Source organism: Callithrix jacchus, chromosome 5 (assembly GCF_049354715.1).
Source record: "Callithrix jacchus isolate 240 chromosome 5, calJac240_pri, whole genome shotgun sequence".
Taxonomy (NCBI): Eukaryota; Metazoa; Chordata; class Mammalia; order Primates; family Cebidae; genus Callithrix; species Callithrix jacchus.
The window spans coordinates 150,444,042-150,463,459 of record NC_133506.1 but is presented as its reverse complement, the minus strand read 5'-3'; the positions used below and the strand labels follow the sequence as shown (position 1 = coordinate 150,463,459).

At 43.0% G+C, this 19,418-nt stretch overlaps 1 protein-coding gene across 6 annotated transcripts in view; it reads right to left on the bottom strand.

Annotated features, from left to right (window-relative positions):
• B3GLCT (beta 3-glucosyltransferase) overlaps positions 1–19,418 on the bottom strand; it is a 111,314-nt gene that overhangs the window by 68,836 nt on the left and 23,060 nt on the right. For 5 of the 6 annotated variants that reach the window (XM_054256741.2, XM_035302444.3, XM_078375249.1 and 2 more), the window contains exons 3-4: positions 18,938–18,977; positions 12,057–12,166 (exon numbers count right to left, since the gene is read on the bottom strand). In XM_054256741.2, the coding sequence (XP_054112716.1) occupies positions 12,057–12,166; positions 18,938–18,977 (150 nt within the window). Of the gene's footprint in view, positions 1–12,056; positions 12,167–18,185; positions 18,290–18,937; positions 18,978–19,418 lie in introns of those variants that run through there. The other variant, XM_078375248.1, reaches the window with a different exon arrangement.

Here is a 19,418-nt window from a genome sequence, read left to right as displayed (position 1 = left end):
GAATAAGCCTCCTGGAGAGCAGGCACCATTTCCAGCAATGGGCACTGGGCATGGCACAGTCTACAGTGACTTACACCCTAGAGAGGCCATCCCTGCTGGGTATCACACACCACTGGCACCATGCTCATGGGGCTCCCACCTCCTCTGCACACTTGCATGTGCTGGCTTTGGCCTCCACTGTCACCACTAGACACTAATGCCACCCCAGGGGAGGGAGCCCTAAAGCTAACTGCTTCTTGAGGTCCCCAGCTCCACACTCATCCAACATGCCATGCTGGAAGGGAGACCCTCTCTCCCCTAAGCTCGGGAATCCTGAGCACCTGGCCTCTGCCTCCCTTAATGGGACAAGCCCCAGCTCCCCCGAGACACAGGGTGTAGACTTCTCCAGGAAGCAAAGGGGTTCAAATGCTGGGCAGCCAAAGAGAGACAAATGGTCATGACACAGCCTTCTAAATAGTGTGAAGATTTCATTACTGTTGAGCAACTTGGCCTTGGGTCTCAGTGTTCTATTTCCTGTGATGCATGAAGTTCTATATAAAGACACATGTATAAAAGATGTTTCTAAGGATGCTAGTTGTATGTGTGAAAAAGGACAGTGTTATTTCAGTGAAAAAATGTGTATATAAAAATAATTCCGTTTTCTCCTGGGGCATCCTGCCCAGGCCCTTACCCAAAGTATTCAATCAATGAATGGATTGATAAATTTGCATCCAACCGCAATGTAATAAAGTCTCCAATTTAATATATAAAAATAAAATTAATGCCTATCAATTTCTAAAAATAAAATTAACTTTTAGTAAGCCATTAAGCATCCAACTACTTTCACCTCAAAAGTTTAATGATACACAGCACCAAAAAGCTGAGGCAATAAATCACACTCATGACTCTCAAAGTTAACCTTTAAGTGAAGTAATTCACACAATCTCCCTGTCAATAAAAAAAATTCTAAAATTAGAAAATGCCAAGCCATCTTTCTCATGCTTCTTTACAATAATCTATGAAAGGCTCTGCTAGCTCTCCTGGCTTAACAAATGAAAATCAGGTTTTGTTTTGTTTTTTTTAACTAATGGGCCAAGGGCCTAACTTTTCTCAAGAAAATAATGATTTCCAAAACTTTCTGCAAACAGCAGAAAAAAAAATAATTTGTAAGGTTGAGATTATGCCAGGTTTCAAATAAAAGGTTTATCGTTTCACCAAAAAAGGCTACAAAATTACAAGTGTCTGTTCTCTTCAAAAGCTATATAGTTCAGGGTGAAGAGAGTATAGAGGTCTCTAAGCAGCTAAGTTAGTTCCATTTGGTCTAATGATGAAAATGTAACCCAACCTCTGACCTCCCAACCTCTGCCCCTAATAAGAAACCTACCCCTCTCCCCAAATATTCCTTCTACAGTGGCTTACTTCCCTGGTCCCCATCCAAAGTGATTCCCTGGCCAAGCATGACCCTGGCTTTGTGGTGAGGTTAAAGTTCCTACTTCAGTGTCTTCAAGTGGTTCTTGGATCCTTGCTTTACTAGAACCTACTAAAAGCAATGCAATTATGCTTTAACTTCTCTCCTTCACTGCTTCTAACATAATCTTATGTAAAGTTCCTTTGGAGAACAATAATGGTGTTATACAGGTGTTACTATGCTTTTGAACCTATAGGAAAGATTATCTCTGCATCGGATCCCCTTGGTGGCTAGATCCCAGGTTCTAGAAGGAAAAAAACAAAAAGACTCTCAGTGACAGCTTTTCTATCACAGCATAAATTCAAGATACTTAATAGTATCACCTCTAGAGGCTAAGCTGTTTGGTCTCCTGTTTCATGTAATGAACAAAATTTTTTTTTTTTTTGAGATGGAGTTTCACTCTTGTTACCCAGGCTGGAGTTCAATGGCGCGATCTCGGCTCACCGCAATCTCCACCTTCTGGGCTCAGGCAATTCTCCTGCCTCAGCCTCCCGAGTAGCTGGGATTACAGGCACATGCCACCATGCCCAACTAATTTTTTGTATTTTTAGTAGAGATGGGGTTTCACTATGTTGACCAGGATGGTCTCGATCTCTTGACCTCGTGATCCACCCGCCTCGGCCTCCCAAAGTGCTGGTATTACAGGCGTGAGCCACCGCGCCCAGCCCAATATATTTAATATAAGAATGTTTACACAAATATCCACCCAAGAAGGAATTTTAAGTTAAAAAAACAGAAGTCAACCCATAGTTGACACAGATGCTGTGCACATAAAAGGCATCTGAACAAAATAAACTCAAGCAGCTGATTTATTAGATCATCACCCTAACTCTCCTTGTGGGTTTCTGCTTACCTCATCCCCACTTTGCTTTTTATTTGCATACCCCTTTAAAGAGTCAGTCTTCATCACTTCACATTACCCTTCCATCCGGGACACTGGGAAAAAAAAACCCAGGGGAAAAAATAGCTCTTCTTCAAACTCTGTATTCTTCTAGGTGCAGGTCTGCATTTAGGAAGCCACAGTCATCAGCCCCATCCCCACTCTCACCAACCCTCCTTTCCATTCCCTGCAATCTAAAAAGATCACATTCTACTCCCGACACACATTCTACTCATCCCACAAACTGTTCCCTTACAAATTCCAGTTCTTACCTGACATCCCAAAAGTAGACCTTCCTGGCAATTCATGTCTTTATCTTCCAGAACTATGTTCTAAACATGTCCTCCACCTAATTTTCCCTGTCTTTCCTACCTGATTTCACAGAAGTCTTCCCTCATTCAGGCTCAGCAGGTACAATTAGCACAGTGTCAGCTCATACTCTTTACATATTACTACACAGCTTCAAACATGTATCGTCATTCTCAAGGCCCCCGTGTGTCTTTTTACATTCAAAAGTCTCTAATATAACCATAGATGCCCAATTAATATTTGTTGAGTAGACATTTTTTTCTTTTGAGATGGGGTATTGCTATGTTGCCCAAGGTGGTCTTAAACTCTTAGGTTCAAACAATCCTCCCGCCTTAGCCTCCTGAATAGGGAGGACTACAGATGTTCCCGGCCTATTGAGTAACTCCTTTAAAACACCGATTCGGTACTTGTAATTTCTGCTTTCTGATATACTCATTTATATTATGAAATAGTTACCATCTACCTTATAAGAACAAGAATACATTACTTTCTAATCCTTTGTGCCTGAGCAACCTAGAATGGTACTCTGTACATAGACTAGAACCTGATAAAGTCAGCCGAGTTAGAGATTGGAAAGAACATATAATTATAAACTTCAGAGCCATTATAACTACATGATAAGCTTCAAAACTGGAGACGGAAATGACCACTTACAATGACCTTTATTCTAGAAAACAAGGGAAACTGCTTACCTCTTCTATAACGACTCAAGATACAGTATTAAATATCAGATAAAAACTTAGTTTAGGTTCTTTCTTGTTTTTATATTCACACTCTAATGATGAAAAATGTTTGTGTTTTTAATAAGGCTGCATTTTAGCACCTTGGGGCAAAACAGGCAGCAAAGAGAATGGCTGGAGGCAGGTGCCTAATCACAGAAATCACTAAATTTTTGCACCTTAATTTTTTGGCAGACTTTGCAGTCAAGTGCAACCTGACAGAGTAATGACTAAACAGCAGTTCTAGACATCTGGTATTGTGGGAGGAAGATATATTTTGAGCTATCAGATAAATATTCAAATGATAAAACTTACTGCTGACTTCTCCCTCACCAAGCAACTTTTATGAATGTTCACAGTAGGCAAATCAATGAAGAAATTAAAATTGTAACCTGCACCCTTCATAGTTGGGGTCCCAGACATCCTGTCCCTTAGAGGCATGGATGCCACGCCAAGCTGCTGAGACACCCTTTTGAGAGTCAGCCTGCTCCCACCACAGCACTGGGATGCCCTGACATCTGCCTCTTAGCTTTTCCCTTTCTCAGGTCTCATAGCTGAGGGAGCCATCAGTTCTTTCTGAAGATCATGTCCCTTTCCTAAAACAGCCTCCAGTAGGCTGGGCGAGGTGGCTCACACCTGTAATCCCGGCACTTTGGGAGGACAAGGTGGGTGGATCACCTCGGTCAGGAGTTTGAGACCAGTCTGGCCAACATGGTGAAACTCCATCTCTACTAAAAATAAAATAAAATAAAAAATCAGCGGGACATGGTAGCAGGTGCCTGTAATCCCAGCTATCCGGGAAGCTGAGGCAGGAGAACTGCTTGAACCCAGAAGGTGGAGGTTGCAGTGAGCTGAGATTGCACCATTGCACTCCAGCCTCGGCAACAAGAGCGAAAAACTCCATCTCAAAAAAAAACAAAAAACAAATAGACTCCAGTTAAGTTTTAACTGAAGAGCCCTCCTGCCTCTTTCCAGTGACTTTGCCTCCCTATGCTTTGTGAATTTCAGCATTTAATTCTCAGAAGTTGATCTTATTTCTCTATTCTCATGTAGTTACAGGTTAAGTTATCTCATTACTACACCCCAAGTATTGTCTACAGACCCTATGTTAGCTGTCAGCCATTCCTGGATTTTTTTTTTTTTTTTTTTTTTTTTTTTTTGAGATGGAGTCTTGCTCTGTGGCCCAGGCTGGAGTGCAGTGGTCACTACAACCTCCTCTGCCTCCCAGGTCCAAGTGATTCTCCTGACTCTGCATCCCAAGTGGCTGGGATTAGAGGAGCTTGCCCACACCCAGCTAAGTTTTGTATTTTTGTATAGACAGAGTTTTGCCATGTTGGCCAGGCTGGTCTCAAACTCCTTACCTCAGGTGATCTGCCAGCCTAGGCCTCCCAAGGTTCAGGCAAGTACCACCACACCTGGCCCCATTCATGGATCTCTAAAGTGCTATTCATGGAATAAAGTCAACTCTTAATCATACACGTGGCATGGAAAAAAAAAAAAAAAAAAAAAACCTCTGTAAAAGAAAACACGATCCAGAATCAAGTATAATCGTAAATCCTAAAATCTTTCTGGATAGTTCAACTTCCAAAAGACTTGTTAATCCAAAAAATGAAATTACCTAAGCCATAACAGCTCACTCTGGATCTTGTGAGCAAATTAAAGTTTTGTCATTAACTACTTCAGTGCTCTTAGCTGGCTTCCATCCAAGGAAAGACTTTCACAACAACAATAAGAGACTATCTTATAATTAAAGGGAAGCTTCCTTATTGCTTCGGTCTAGACTCTACTTACTATCGCAGAAATTAAATGCTGGGGGTGAGGGGGTGCATTGCTTAACAATATTGGTTAATTATTTGCCTTTAAATGCAAAACCAATATTGCCACCTAGTGGCAATCTAAGTCCCCTACTCAACAGGTTGCCTAAACTGCAAATTGCAAATAAAGGACAATTAAATTAAGTATAAGCGTAATAAAGTTAAATAGATAAATAGAAGAAAGTACTAAAAGAGTCAAATACTTGAAAGAAACGGAGCTATTCCTAAGCTTCAAAAGCTAAGGAAAACGAATCAACGGCAATACAGTTTCTAATGCTGTGTGTGTTTGGCAATCCACTAGGTGCTATGGAGGATGCAAAGAGTAGGGAACAGGTCCCACCTCCCTCTAGAGTCTGAAGACAGAACAGATACACTGAAGGACAAAGTCTATACTGATACACTGTAAAAAGTGTATACTGATACAGTGTAAACAGATACACTGAAGGACACCTTGGGGGTGCATACTGAATTGCCAAATGAGCATCCCAGGAAACGGGGGTCTACAGATGATGTCCATCACAGTGGACGGAGGTTACCTGCATCAACGCAGTCTGTCAGAAACCCTGAAGGCATTAGTAAGTGACATAAGCCAGTCACAAAGGGACAAATACCCTATTCATAAAACAGAAAGCAGAATGGTGGTAGCCAGGGGCTGGGGAAGAGAGAAATGGGGAGCTGTTCGATGGGTACAGATTTTAGTTTGACAAGATGAAAAAGTTCTGGAGATCTGTTTCACAACATGATTCCACTTAATACTGCTGAGTTGTACACTTAAAATGTAAATTTTATGTGTTTTTTTAATCACAGTTAAAAACAAATAACAACAGTGGTGGTTTCAGCAACAACAAAGCATGCTGAGTGGGCCGCACTCCGAGGCCAGGGCGCAGGCCGCGATCACGATCAGTCAGGCAGTCGGAGACCCGCTGAGGCTCCTCCAGGAAACGTCGAATTACTGATGGCGATTTGACAGGCAGGTCCTCAGGTCTCCAGCATCCCACATCACCCCTCCTCTCCATATCCCTTCATACTGCCCTTCAGTCTGCTCTGACTCTGCCCAGCCCCTAGACACTGGTCTTCCCCCAGGGCCCATGGCTCCCCCTGGAAGCAGCACCTTCAAGCTTCCAGCCACTACCTATGTACGTTGCTTACTCTCAAATCCACCATCTTCTGGCCAAATCTTTCTCCTGAGCACAAAACAAATATCCAGCCTCCGGCTGCTCACACCCTCACTTCGAATGTGACACCCAAAATCACTGTCACCCTTTAAAACTGAGAACCTGTCCTCAGCCTCACTCAGCAGCCCCACCTCATCGGAGTCCCAGCTGGGAGCATCCCTGCCACTCTCTCCAGCCTGGGTCCACCTCCCACCATTCTGGCCCTGCAGCCCCGCTACACCACCCCTGGCCAGATCCATGGCCCTGTCCCCAGCCCAGGGCTTTCTCAAACTGCTGTGGTGGAGGGCATGCAGTAGTCTGTGACCCTCCCCCCGAGAGGAGAGAGGCCCCCCGCACCCTGAGCAGCAAGGCCCGAAACTAGTCCCACAGCTTTAGAATGAGGTTCCTTGCCCCGTCCTGGCCATTCTCCCTATGGCCACCAGGGGATGGTTTTGTTTTTTTGTTTTTTTTTTGAGACTGAGTTTCACTTTTGTTGCCGAGGCTGAAGTGCAATGGCACAACCTCAGCTCACTCTGACTTCCGCCTCCCTTGTTCCAGGGATTCTCCTGCCTCAGCCTCCCAAGTAGCTGGGATTATAGGCACCCACCACCACGCCTGGGTAATTTTTTTGTATTTTTAGGAGAGACAGGGTTTCATCATTTTGATTAGGCTGATCTCGAACTCCTGACCTCAGGTGATCCACCTGCCTCGGCCTCCCAAAGTGCTGAGATTACAGGCAGAAGCCACTGTGTCCGGCTGGGATGGTTTTAAAACACAAACTCTACCAGGTCTACTCCCTAACAGCACACCCTGGTAGTAATCCTCAACCAAGAGGAACTTTAAATTATAATAGTGACTGTGGTCACTGCTTCAGGTATTACCAGAGGCAAGAGATGCTAAATGCCTCGTATACCAAAAAGATATACCTCAGACTGACAGGAGAGCCCTTGGAAAGGCCCGGCTCCCCAGAGGACATATAATTCTGCATGACCATGTTCCCTCCTGACTTCCCAGGCCTGTGGCCCACACTGCCACACTCACCATCCACTGGCCCAGGACAGCATCAATGCCCACACACCTGTGCTCCACTTCTCACCTGACCACCTTATCTGCTATCCTCCTTACCCAAGAAGCCCTCCCCGTCCCACCTCAGCCTCAACCTAGCTAGTGCCTAACAGGTAGGCTCAGTTCCAAGCTCAGCTCTTTCAGAAATCCCTCCTTGAACAACACATCCCCTCTTCAGCTCCCATGCACCCCATCACGCCACATCACCTGGTAGGGGCCACGTATACCCTTCTATCACTGCTCTTCCACCTTGCTTGAAAACTGCCTGCTGATGACTTTTCTCATCTCTGGGACTGTGCATTCTTCAAGTACAAAGACTATATCTTGTTGATCTTTGCATCCCCAGTTCTTTGCCCACAGTATGTCTTCAAATATCAAAAGAATGAACGAGAGGTTCATAGATAAACTGTGCAGACTGGGTGAGTCCTTGATAGAGAAAATCCTGACTTTGGCAGAGACATCGTATTTGTCCCCAGTATCCACGCTCCCCTCTCCCTTCTAAGATCAGAACCCCTTGAGTTCTGGCTGAACCCAGGGCCACCCCACCAGGCATCACCCTTCCCAGCCCAGGTGTACCCACATGATATGTCCTAGACACAGGTACATAAAGGGACACAACATATACAACTTCAAGGTACAAGATCCTTAAAAGGAAGCAGCTTGGCCTCCACATGCTGGAATGCAGAATGTAGGTCAGCTTCAACCAGGCAGGACAAGACACTTCATCTAAGTCAAAGGACAGAGGAACCCAGAGCAGAGCCGCCTCCCCAGGCCCCCACTGACTACACTGTTGGGTGGAGAGAGGTACATCTTCCATCTTCTTTTTTTTTTTAAATTTTTGTTTCAATACTGAAAGATTTCCATCTTCTTTAAGTCACTATTATGTTGTGTTAAAGCAGTCAAGTGAATCTTCTGGTTCTTTTTCATACTATCCCCAAAAGATTTAATTAATCATGAGATCATATTGTTCTAGCACCAGCTCATACCTAATTTTTTTTCAACTCTTCTTCCTAAACCCTGTGACTTCACTAAGAAAAGTAAATAGCGATTTTATTTTTAAGAGGGAGGGAGGTTGGCCATTATCCATTTAAGAGTTAACAGGAATAAAATACATAACTTACTTAAATTTTCATTTTCATTTGACAAATTTTTAGAGTCAATTCAATTGCCATATGCTAAATATGTACTATGTTCAAGGTGCTATGGAAGGACCAAAAAAAGTGTCTGCCTTCAAAGAACTTGTGATTTAATACAGTGTGTGTGTGTACGCATGCATACGTACAGCCAAAGGGCCATACTGTATGTAAGAGAAATACAAGGAAACTTCTATTACAACAGAGAAGAAGTAACTCTGGGAAAGAAAACATCATGATTTTCAAGGATTCAGTGCTTGGTTTTGAAGAATTAAAAACTCATAAGACACAGTCTATTCTCTGCTGTCAAAATTTGTAAAAGAGACAGGTAAGCAATACACAATGAAAAGTATATAACAGAAGTTTGTACAAGATACAAAAGTGGTACCAAAAAGGAAGTAGCTTAGCACTGTGGGTCAAGATGGTGCACAGAAAACCTTTATGGGGACTACACGAGCTTGACAAGAAGACAGGATCTGTAATACGCAAAGCCACAGGGACTGAGCATGGGATATGGTCTGAATCTGTGTCCCCACCCAAATCTCAGGTGGAACTGTAATCCCCAACGTTGGAAGTGGGCCTGGTGGGAGGTGACCGGATCATGGGGCCAGTTTCTTGTAGTTTAACATCATCTCCCTTGGTGTTGCTGTGAGGAAAGTGAGTTACTGAGAGATGTGGTTGCTTTAAATTGTTTAGCACCTCCTCGCTTTCTCTCTCCCTCCTGGTCTGGCCACATGAGATGTGCCTGCTTCCCGTTCAACTTCTGCCATGATTGAAAGTTTTCTGAGGCCTCCCCAGAAGCTGCCATGCTTCCTGTACAGCCTATGAAACCATGATCCAATTAAACCTCTTTTCTTTATAAATGACCCAGTCCCAGGTGTTTCTTTATAGCAATGCAAGGATGGACTAATATGCCAAGTGATCCTAGAACCATAAAAAGTTTGAAATTACCGGCAAATAGAGGACAAGGGGGTGAGCGGCAGATGATGAAGCTGGGATCCAGAGACAGGAACTTCAGTTAATAAGCTCTGGTGCAACTGCCCTGGCACAAGGGAACAAGCAATGGGGGTTCCTTCTGCTCTGCTAGATCCACACCTGCTCAGCTGCCTACCACTGTGCCTCAACCCTGACAAACACCAAAGAGAAGCTACAACACACATTCTTCATTCCTAAATACCACTGCCAAGTTCAGCTTACACGGGAACCTCTAACCATCCTCCCAGAGCCTAGAGTCAGTTTTAAGCGTCCAGTGCTCTTGCACCTGGGCTCTATCCTTTGCAAAGCCTCAGGGACTCTCAAAAAAGCAGGCATACCCAGCCCCCAGCAGCACCCTCTCAACTCTCATTTTTTCCTGAGAGAAAGAAGAAGGAATACTTTATGATTCTATTGCTTCCCACCAAAATGTATCCACATGCCTTATCCCCACTGTAAACCAAGTCCCAGGAACCTTGCCCTGCTCGAAGGTGCTCTGAAAACTACTCTTCCTAGAAGAAGGAAAGGGGAAAGGCAGGTAGAGAGCCAGCAATGAATATCCATTTGCACAGAAATAAAATTGGCCAAAAATAAGATAGATGAACAGTAGAGGAAGTATAGGGGCATATTCTGGCAAGGGGTGTCGCTATCCATATCAATGGCAAGGACTATTGGTATGGATTAAATGGGGAAGATACATAGTCTAAAAAACACAAACCTGTCTCTGCAAGATGAAAGGTACTGCTGGGAACAGGGACACATGCAGGTGACATAAGGAAAAGTGTGCTGATAATTCACGTGAGTAAAGGATGCCTAACTGTGCTTCTGAGGTCATCACTGATCACATAATTTGCGGTAATTGCCAAGGTCTGACTAAGCAAAATTCAGTTAGAGCTTCCCTAGACCCACCTGAGAGAAGGATTATCTGGGCTCCTGGCTCCTCCTCCTCCCTGCAACAGCCTGCACTTGGCCACCCCACTATCACCTCCAGCAGAGCAGATGGAGGAAGCCAGTCAAGGTCCTGCAATGTCTGCCTCTCTAATAAAATCCAGGAAGGGTTAGTGGAAGAAAACCTCCAAAAGTTAGGTTTCCAGAAAAAAGAATGATTGGTAACGTATCAAGCTGCTTCTATCTCTGACTACTGAAAACCAGTCTATCTATAGCATGTATTTCTTTCCTCTCCCTTGAGAAAGTATGATGGTTCAAGTACAGCAACCCAGAGAACCTGGCCTTGCAGGGACGCAGGCCAGTTTGATACAGTTTATATATAAAGCATTTAAAGACTAAACACAATAAACCTTATTCCAAGCAGTTCCTTGCCTTGAATACTATAAAAGCTGTTTATGTTTCCACTGACATTTCTGACCCTTTATTTTCCAGTATACATGAAGAGAAAGAAAGCAGGCATCTGTCATGCACATATGTCTCTTGTCAAAGAGTTCTTTCCTGGGGGAACAAGGGGATGGCACTTACCTACAGGCAAGCACTTTGGTCTTGAAGGCCATCACAACGTGGTCCAGAGGTCTTGATGGACTGACCTAGCTAAAGGTGGTTTCCACCACCTATATGGCAGCACGAGGTAGATCCTCCCTCACCCCAAACCTACAGCATTATTCAGGGCAGCTTCAGATTCTGTTCATGCCTATTTTAAATGTTATTAAAATGTACCTGCATACATAGATTTTTCTCTACATAATCCTTCTGGAATATTACATTATAAATCAAATCAAAAGTTAAATTAATGACATCCAATTAAAAAGTAGATTAAGAGACTCATAGAGGAAGCACTGCACTAAGATTAATGAAAATGTTATTCCAACATGAAAATTGCCTTGAACTTGTTACCAAAATTTTGAACATTAATTATCTCTATTTTAAGCCTTGCCTTTAAAGTTATTTCTTCTACTTCCTTTTATCATACGTCGTGACAAATCCACAGTTGCCCCACACAATTATACAGCTCTCAAATTTATATATATATGCATGTGTGTATATATATATATATACATACACAAACACAAATTTAGAATATGATACTTTGTGCATTAGAAATTAACCAAAACATTTTCTTTTTCTTTTTTTTTTTTTTTAGACAGAGTCCCTCTCTGCCAGCCACGCTGGAGTGCAGTGGTGTGATCTCAGCTCACTGCAACCTCTGCCTCCCGGGTTCAAGCAATTCTCCTGCCTCAGTCTCCTGAGTAGCTGGGATTACAGGCATGCAACTCCATACCCCACTAATTTTTGTATTTTTAGTAAAGATGGGGTTTTGCCATGTTGGCCAGGCTGGTCTTGAATGCCTGACCTCAACTGATCCACCCACCTCAGCCTCCCACAGTTTTGGGATTACGGGCATGAACCACTGAGCCCAGCTGACCAAAACATTTTCAACAACAAATACTCAACATTAAATAAGCAAAATGAGTCAGAAGAGGTATACTCATCTAAATAAAAACTGATTCTCTACAGATCCAGTGTTTTGGAAAACATAAAGGTAATCAAGAAATACATAACTAGCAGAACACCGCCCCCGCCCCCCGCCCACCACCAAGCCATCACTACGCACCTGTGTAAGATCTGCAGCCTGCTGCAAGATGCTTTTTTTTAATTGCTCTGCTCTCTTTGCATGAAAAGAATTACTTTGACTCTGGATGACAAATACAATTTCTTTTAAGTCTAGAACAAAAAGAAACAGTTTTCAGGTATTTCTTTTGATACAATTAAAACTTGAAACAAGTGAAAAAAATAGCTACAAGGCAAGCCTTCAGGCAATAAACTCTTAAAGGGAAAAAAAATCAATTCATATGTCTTCTAGAGACAAAATTTTCTCTCTTTTTAAACTGTTTCCAAAACTTCCTTGGTAGAAGTTAGCAAGTAAATAAGCTGACTGTACCAGACCCAGTCTATGGCCCCAAACTGTGAATGTGCTCCTGTGTCTGTCAGAAAGAATGACTGTAAATGTGCGAAAACATCTAGAACGATAATCTTCCCAGTAGCTGAAAATCTAATGATTACAAATAGCTTTTTAACAATTCCCACATAATCCTACACTGTGCTACTACCTGTTATGAGTTGAATCATGTCCTCCAAAATTCGTATTTTGTAAGTCCTACCTCCTAACACTTCAGAATGTGACTTCATTTAGAATTGGGTCTTAGGAGGCTGAGGCAGGAGAATTGCCTGAACCCAGGAGGCAGAGGTTGCGGTGAGCCGAGATCACGCCACTGCACTCCAGCCTGGGTGGCAGGAGCGAAACTCCGTCTCAAAAAAAAAAAAAAAAAAGAATTGGGTCTTTACAGAGGTAATCAAGTTAAAGGGAGGTCATCAGGGTGAACCTCAATCCAACATAACCAGTATCCCTAAAAAGGGGGAAATCTGGATGCATAACCAACACACATAGAAGGAAGATGACATGAAGAGACATGTAGAGAAGATGGCCATCTACAAGCCAAAGAGAGAGGCCTGGAACAGATCCTTCCCTTCCCAGCTCTCAGAAGGAACCAACTCTGCCCACACCTTGATCTCAGACTTCGAGCCTCCAGAACTGTGAGACAAAACATTTCTGTTGCTTGTACTAAGTAAGCCATATTTTGTGGTACTTTGTTCTGTAGTCCTAGCTCACCACTACACTACTTCAAGAATGTTCTGAGTGGCCCTTTCAGGTGAAACTCAACAGTAAACTACACATCTCTCATGAGTTCACAGGGTTTGTGAATAAATGACTCAATAATCCCTACCCTACGTCATAAGGCACCTAGCCAGGATTAGGTGTTATCTCCAGGAAACCAGCCACAATTCCTCAGCAACAGGGCTTTAGTGCAAAGTGCTAGATAAAGCCCATCTATCCACAACACCCCACGCTGGCAGTATTCACCAGCCTGCTAGAGATGCACCTGAAGGCAGCCAGCTTTTTACAACGGCGAGCAGGGAGAAAACTCAAGTATGTCCTGCCCACAAAGACCATGGAGGGCTTGCCAATGGAGGTGGCAGGGCTGCAGCCCAGAGAAACATGTTAGGCCTCCCCAGGTTCTGAGCCTGTAACAAAGAAATCGATAAAACAGTGATTTTTGTCAGCATTCTGCCACCAGACAGGGATGTTGGCAGAAGGGAGGTGCCGCATAAATGGTAGCCTTCAGCCAGATTGTCAGCAAAGCCATGTGGGGACCTTTCCCGACCATGAATCTTTCTCTTTAACACCTCAGCTCAGAGACCCTAATTTAATTTTAATTGTATGCCATTATATTTGATTGTTCTTATGTTCTATTCTATAACTCCATTAACTTATTCACTTGCTCAAATATTCACACAACAGATAGCTCCACAGTGAGCCATCTAGAGTCTAAAAATAATCTAAAATGCTCTTTGGTTAAAAATCAATAAAATGTGTAAAAGGAAGTGCAGAACAACCTACTTTATCTGACCTAATTTCTTTTATTTAGGAGTTTATATAAATAGGAACATTCCATATACCTGTCTCTGTTTTAAACCAGCTTCTCAGCTTTATATGTTGGACTCATAGATTAGACTTAAATGGGTCTCTTCAGTTTCAACCGAATTGTTATCTTGGATCTACTACATTTGAAGCAATATAAATGACACATATAAAGAGGAGTCATAAAGACTTTTTTTTAAGAATGGAGTAAATAAGCCTCAGAGTATAATTTTTGTAAAATTTAATAAGCAAGAAGATACACATGCCCAATGACCCAGAAATTCCACTCTTATTAATCATCCTTGAGAAACTCAGATGAGTGCACAAGGATATAAAACAAAAGTATTCACAGTGGCACTGTGTAAAAGAAACAAATTGGAAGCAACGAAAATATCCACTAACAAGATATATTAACTGGAATACTATATAGCAATACAAATTAACCAGTACTACATGTATCAATCCAGATGGATATGGTAGACAAATCTATATGGTAGATAAATATAGATAAATCTATATGGTAGATAAAACTATATGGTCTACCATATAGCTATAATGCTGAAAAAAGCAAGTTGCAAAAGAATAACGTTATATATCAATATTTTGCAACAATATAAACATAAATATATTAAAATGTATATATATCATACATATACACACGTAGCATGTGAAGGTATAAAAGATTACATTAGAATGTTAAATACCAAATCAGGATAATGGTTAAAAAGTTTCAGCTGGGTTAATGGTGCTTAATTTCTTAATCTAGGTGATGTTTTATTTCTAAATCTAATGAACATATAATACATGAATGTTCACTATATTATTCTCTTTATAACTTTTTATATGTTCAAATTACCTCATAATAAATTTTTTAAAGAGCAGATTTCTCTATCAAAAGGTTAATCCTAGCTGGGCATTATATTTTGATAGCAGATTTCTCTATCAAAAGGTTAATCCTAGCTGGGTTAATCCTAGGTGGCATGCACCTGAAGTCTCAGCTAGTTGGGAAGCTGAAGCAGGAGGATTGCTTGGGCCCAGGAATTTGAGGTCAGCCTGAGCAACATAACAAGACTCCATCTAAAAAAAAAAAAAAACTTAATCCTGCATTCACCAGTCATCACAGTAACCAACTCCTGCCACTTCTACCACATCAGCAAAGCTCCCACCGTCTTCTCACAAAGACAACGGCACTTCCATGCAGGGAAGAGGATTTGCAAGATTAAAAAGCAGGGCCAGGTGCGGTGGCTCACGCCTATTATCCCAGCACTTTGGGAGGCCAAGGCAGGTGGATCACCTGAGGTCAGGAGTTCAAGACCAGCCTGACCAACATGGAGAAATCCCTTCTCTACTAAATATACAAAATTAGCCAGGCATGGTGGTGCATGCCTGTAATTCCAGCTACTCAGGAGGCTGAGGCAGGAGAATTGCTTGAAGCTGGGAGCCAGAGGTTGCAGTGAGCTGTTGCACTCCAGCCTAGGCAACAAGAGGGAAACTCCATCTCAAACAAACAAAAAAAAAGCAAATTCTTCCCATATATACCTAGGTCATGTCCTGTGAGTTGTATCTGTGCTCTTTAACATAGCTACTAAGCAATCATACTGGCCCCTCCCTTTTTCCTATACTTCAATCATGCATGCTTCATTCATTCATTCAGCAAACATCTTCTGAGTACCTACTAAGTGTAGGGCTCTGTGATACAAGGATGAGTGAGCCCAGTCACAGCACTGGAGTGTCTGAGCCTCGTTCAGAGACAGGCCATTATAACACAAAGCAGTAAGTGGAAAGCCAGAGCTAACTAAGCACAGGGAACAGAAATTCATGAGTTTCTCTAGGATGATTAATAAGACTGAAATTTCTGGGACACTGGGAAAGTGCATCTTCTTTATTAAATTCACAAAAATTATTCTCTGAGGCTTATTTACTCTATTCCAGACAATTGGGGGCCAAGTGCAAGGAGGGCTTCCCAGGGGAGGTATTTCCTGAGTTTCCTCTAAAAAGCAGCAGACACACGCAGAGAGGGTAGCAGATCAGTGGGGTTACCACAGAACCCACAGCCTGCAGTATCTCCACAGCATCCCTGAGTGAATGACCATGTTTGTCAGGCATTTCTGAGAGAAGAAGCAAGGCGGGGTACAGTCGGTGATAAAGTTAGAAAGGGAAGCAGATTCGTCAAGTCAAAAATCATGAGGAATTTATATACCACGCTGAGAAGCTTAGGCTCTAGATTAATCACTTTCAAATGGGGGAAGGGCCTCAGGAGCCAAGTGGGGTCCCAGGCAGTGGGGCCTTCCCAAAGGAGGGAAGGTGTACACTGTCCTAAAGATGGAGGAAAAAGAGGGTGGGAAGACCCTCCCCACAGAAGGGGCAGTGAAGATTTGGGACAGAAAATCAAATTTAGGGCCCAGAAAACATTAATGGTTAGGTATGGCCGAGGAACAGGATGCATGGGGAGGGATTATCGAGGACAAGGCTAAAGGGGAAGGGAGCTCCTGTAACCCTGATCATGATAATGCCGGAAGACCACTGACATGCTAGTCAGCCCCAACCCATCCCAGAAAAGAACCAGGTTAGTATAAGTAGTACAATTCAGTGCCGCAAACAGCTTATGTGTTTAAATTCTTGCTGTTCTGACATACAGCCTAAGCCATCCCTTCACTGAATCACATTCTTGCTGAGTCCAGATCCAGAGCTTATCTCGCTAGCTGTCTTCTCTGTGTATGCCATCCAACCCCCTGACTCTTAAGCTCCTGCTGCCCAGTCGACAGAGCTAAATAAGACAATTCCTCCATGATTTCCTTATCATTTTGGTTGCACTTCTTTAAACTCACTGCAATTTGCCTTCAGCAAACACTGTCACAACTCAAGATGGATCGTCATTGTTTCTCCACCAGGAATGGGCAATAAATGGGCTGCACACTAAGTGCTTGACGGTAATAATCAGAGTGACAGGCTAGAAGGGGAAGATAAAGAAATTAGTCAAGGATACCTAAAGGGCCAATGCAATGTCAAAGCCAATGGTGAGTTGCAGAGAGCGCTCAGGAATGGCGGCAGGACCAAAAGATAGTTAGAAAACAGACGCTGATGAGCAATCATTCTTTGAAAGCAGAAGAAACCAAATGCTCTGTATTTGGTCTTCAGTTGCTCAGTACCTACCATTGGCTAAGCACTGAACTAAGTGCTCATCTTCCTGGTCAGAAATTACCTAGAAAAATGGGTCTCATCATGCTTGCGTTTTTCTGATGAGAAACCAATACGGTTTTCTTCTGATAAAAGGTGAATAACAAGCCACCTTATGATTTAAAGCTGAGGGATAAAGATGTACACATGCGTGCACACATACACACATGCACACACATGCACAAAGCACCACTCCAATTATGTTTACTTGGTGAGAATAATCATACACTAGTGGATCTATCAATTAGGCAGCAAGCTGAAGGGGAAAGAGCAGCCTGCGTGTGGAGGCTATTTCCCAGCTCTGACTGTGAGCCATGCTCTTGGTGCCTCGCTCTACCCTTGTTGCTGCGACTGCCCAGGCAACTCTAGTAGCCTCCTGGTCCTGTGGCCTCACACAAGGACCGTGACAAAGAAGCCCCCTGGGTCTTTTCCAGATGAACTGATGCCAAGTTAGGTATCACTCGACCTGCCATGTGCAAGTGCAAGAATATAAATTTACTTGTCCAAGGTAACTTCCACTTCGTAGTTTCAAGCCCATGTTCCAGACTTGCATCATTAATTCATTTAAAACCAGAGACTCATCTGTTCCCATAAACCACAAATAAATGCTCACAGCCACCAGAGTTGGTAGCAGAGAAAACATCTCCACATTTTAGGAAAGGTGTAGCAAAACCATACAGGGTGTTGTAACATAGAGAAGAAAAAGCAACACATGGTTCCTTAAATACAGTTGCTCTCAGACCCCGCAGACCTCAACAAACTCCCCTGTGGGCCCTAGATGTGGCTCCCGAAGACAGGTCATGCTCCCCCTTTCCCCCAGGGCAAAGGTGGAGGCTCTCCTTACTTCTGCACCCCTCAGAACCCAGGCCCAGGAAGGGAAGGTCTAGAAGGACCTTTTCCCTCTTATCTAGAGCTTGCCTTCCGGGTATCCATGGAAAACAAAAGAGAGGAAGCAAGAAGAGTATATCGTTCCCTTCCTGTTTCCTGGAACCCAGGCTTATCCATCATGAAACCAGAGGTGAGCCAACCACCCGTGTCTGTAAGGAGACTCTTCCAATGGACCACATACCCCCTGACACCACACACCTCCTGTGGAGGTCCCACTGCTTCTGGTGTCCAGGTCCTGGCTGATTGTGTTCCAGACTTGGGTCATTCCTCCTACCGTGGGAGGAAAGACATTGACAAAGTTCACACCCTTCAGGGACAGACTCACCCCTCCCCACAGAGGACATGCCTTACACACTGGGCATGTGCTTCCCATGAAATTTTTTTTTAAAAAACTCTAACTGATAGTCACATTCCTAAAGATGCTTACGTTATATGGGGGTTAGAGGAAGGCATAACAGCTTCCAGGCCAGGATGCTTGGAATAAGTTTGGCAGATGTGATTGGCGAGCTGACTTTAAAAGGCATGGAGGTATCTGAAGGTCAGTAGTGGGAGCCTGCTCCCAGACGGCATGCACAAAGGTCACAGCTTGTCCTTTTCTCCCACACAGTGTGGGTCCTTAATAACAGGGACCATGTCTCCTTCCTGTCTACATTCCCCCAGACAGCCCACCAGGCATGGTGTTTTATCTTATCCAAAGCTTAATGAATGATGCCAGAGGGAATTAAATCCAACGTATCTCACCGAGTAAACATAAATCCACCACATGCCAACATGCCCGTCTGAGAAGTGTTCACCCCACATCTTCAGGAGAGCATATTTGGACAACAATATTTACCCCATAAATAAAATTTTAAAAAATCACTTGACAGAAATACAATTCATACGAAATACAATTCATACAAAATTCACCTGAGTACACACTCTTAGGTTAAAAAAAAATCATTACTTACCTATGTCATTTTTCCTTGATATACCACTTTTCTCCAAATCCTGTATTTTAAATGAAAGAGAAAAAGATGAATCTCAGTACATAACAAAACCAGGAATACACTGAATAAACAAGCATGGTGCATGGTATGTATCAGCACACCAGAGGAAGATTTGAAAATGGGAGGTTGGAGACGCTTCCATAAAGAAATGAGACCAAAACCTAAGGGACCACAGAGCAACGACGTACTTGTGTCATGACAGACCTTTTAGGTGGGGCTGTGCCCTCCTCATACGATCTTGGGCAAGTCAATTGATTGAGCTGAAGCTCTTTCCTACTGTGTAAGATGCAGTGAACGCTTAACTGGCTCACGATATTCTCAGCAGGGTTTAAAGCATTTTTACATTTTTAAAGCACTGTAAACTATAAAGCATTATGGACATATCAGAGGATTTCCTCGATTCTGACAGGATGTTCCTCATAAAGATGAGTTCTGCTAATTA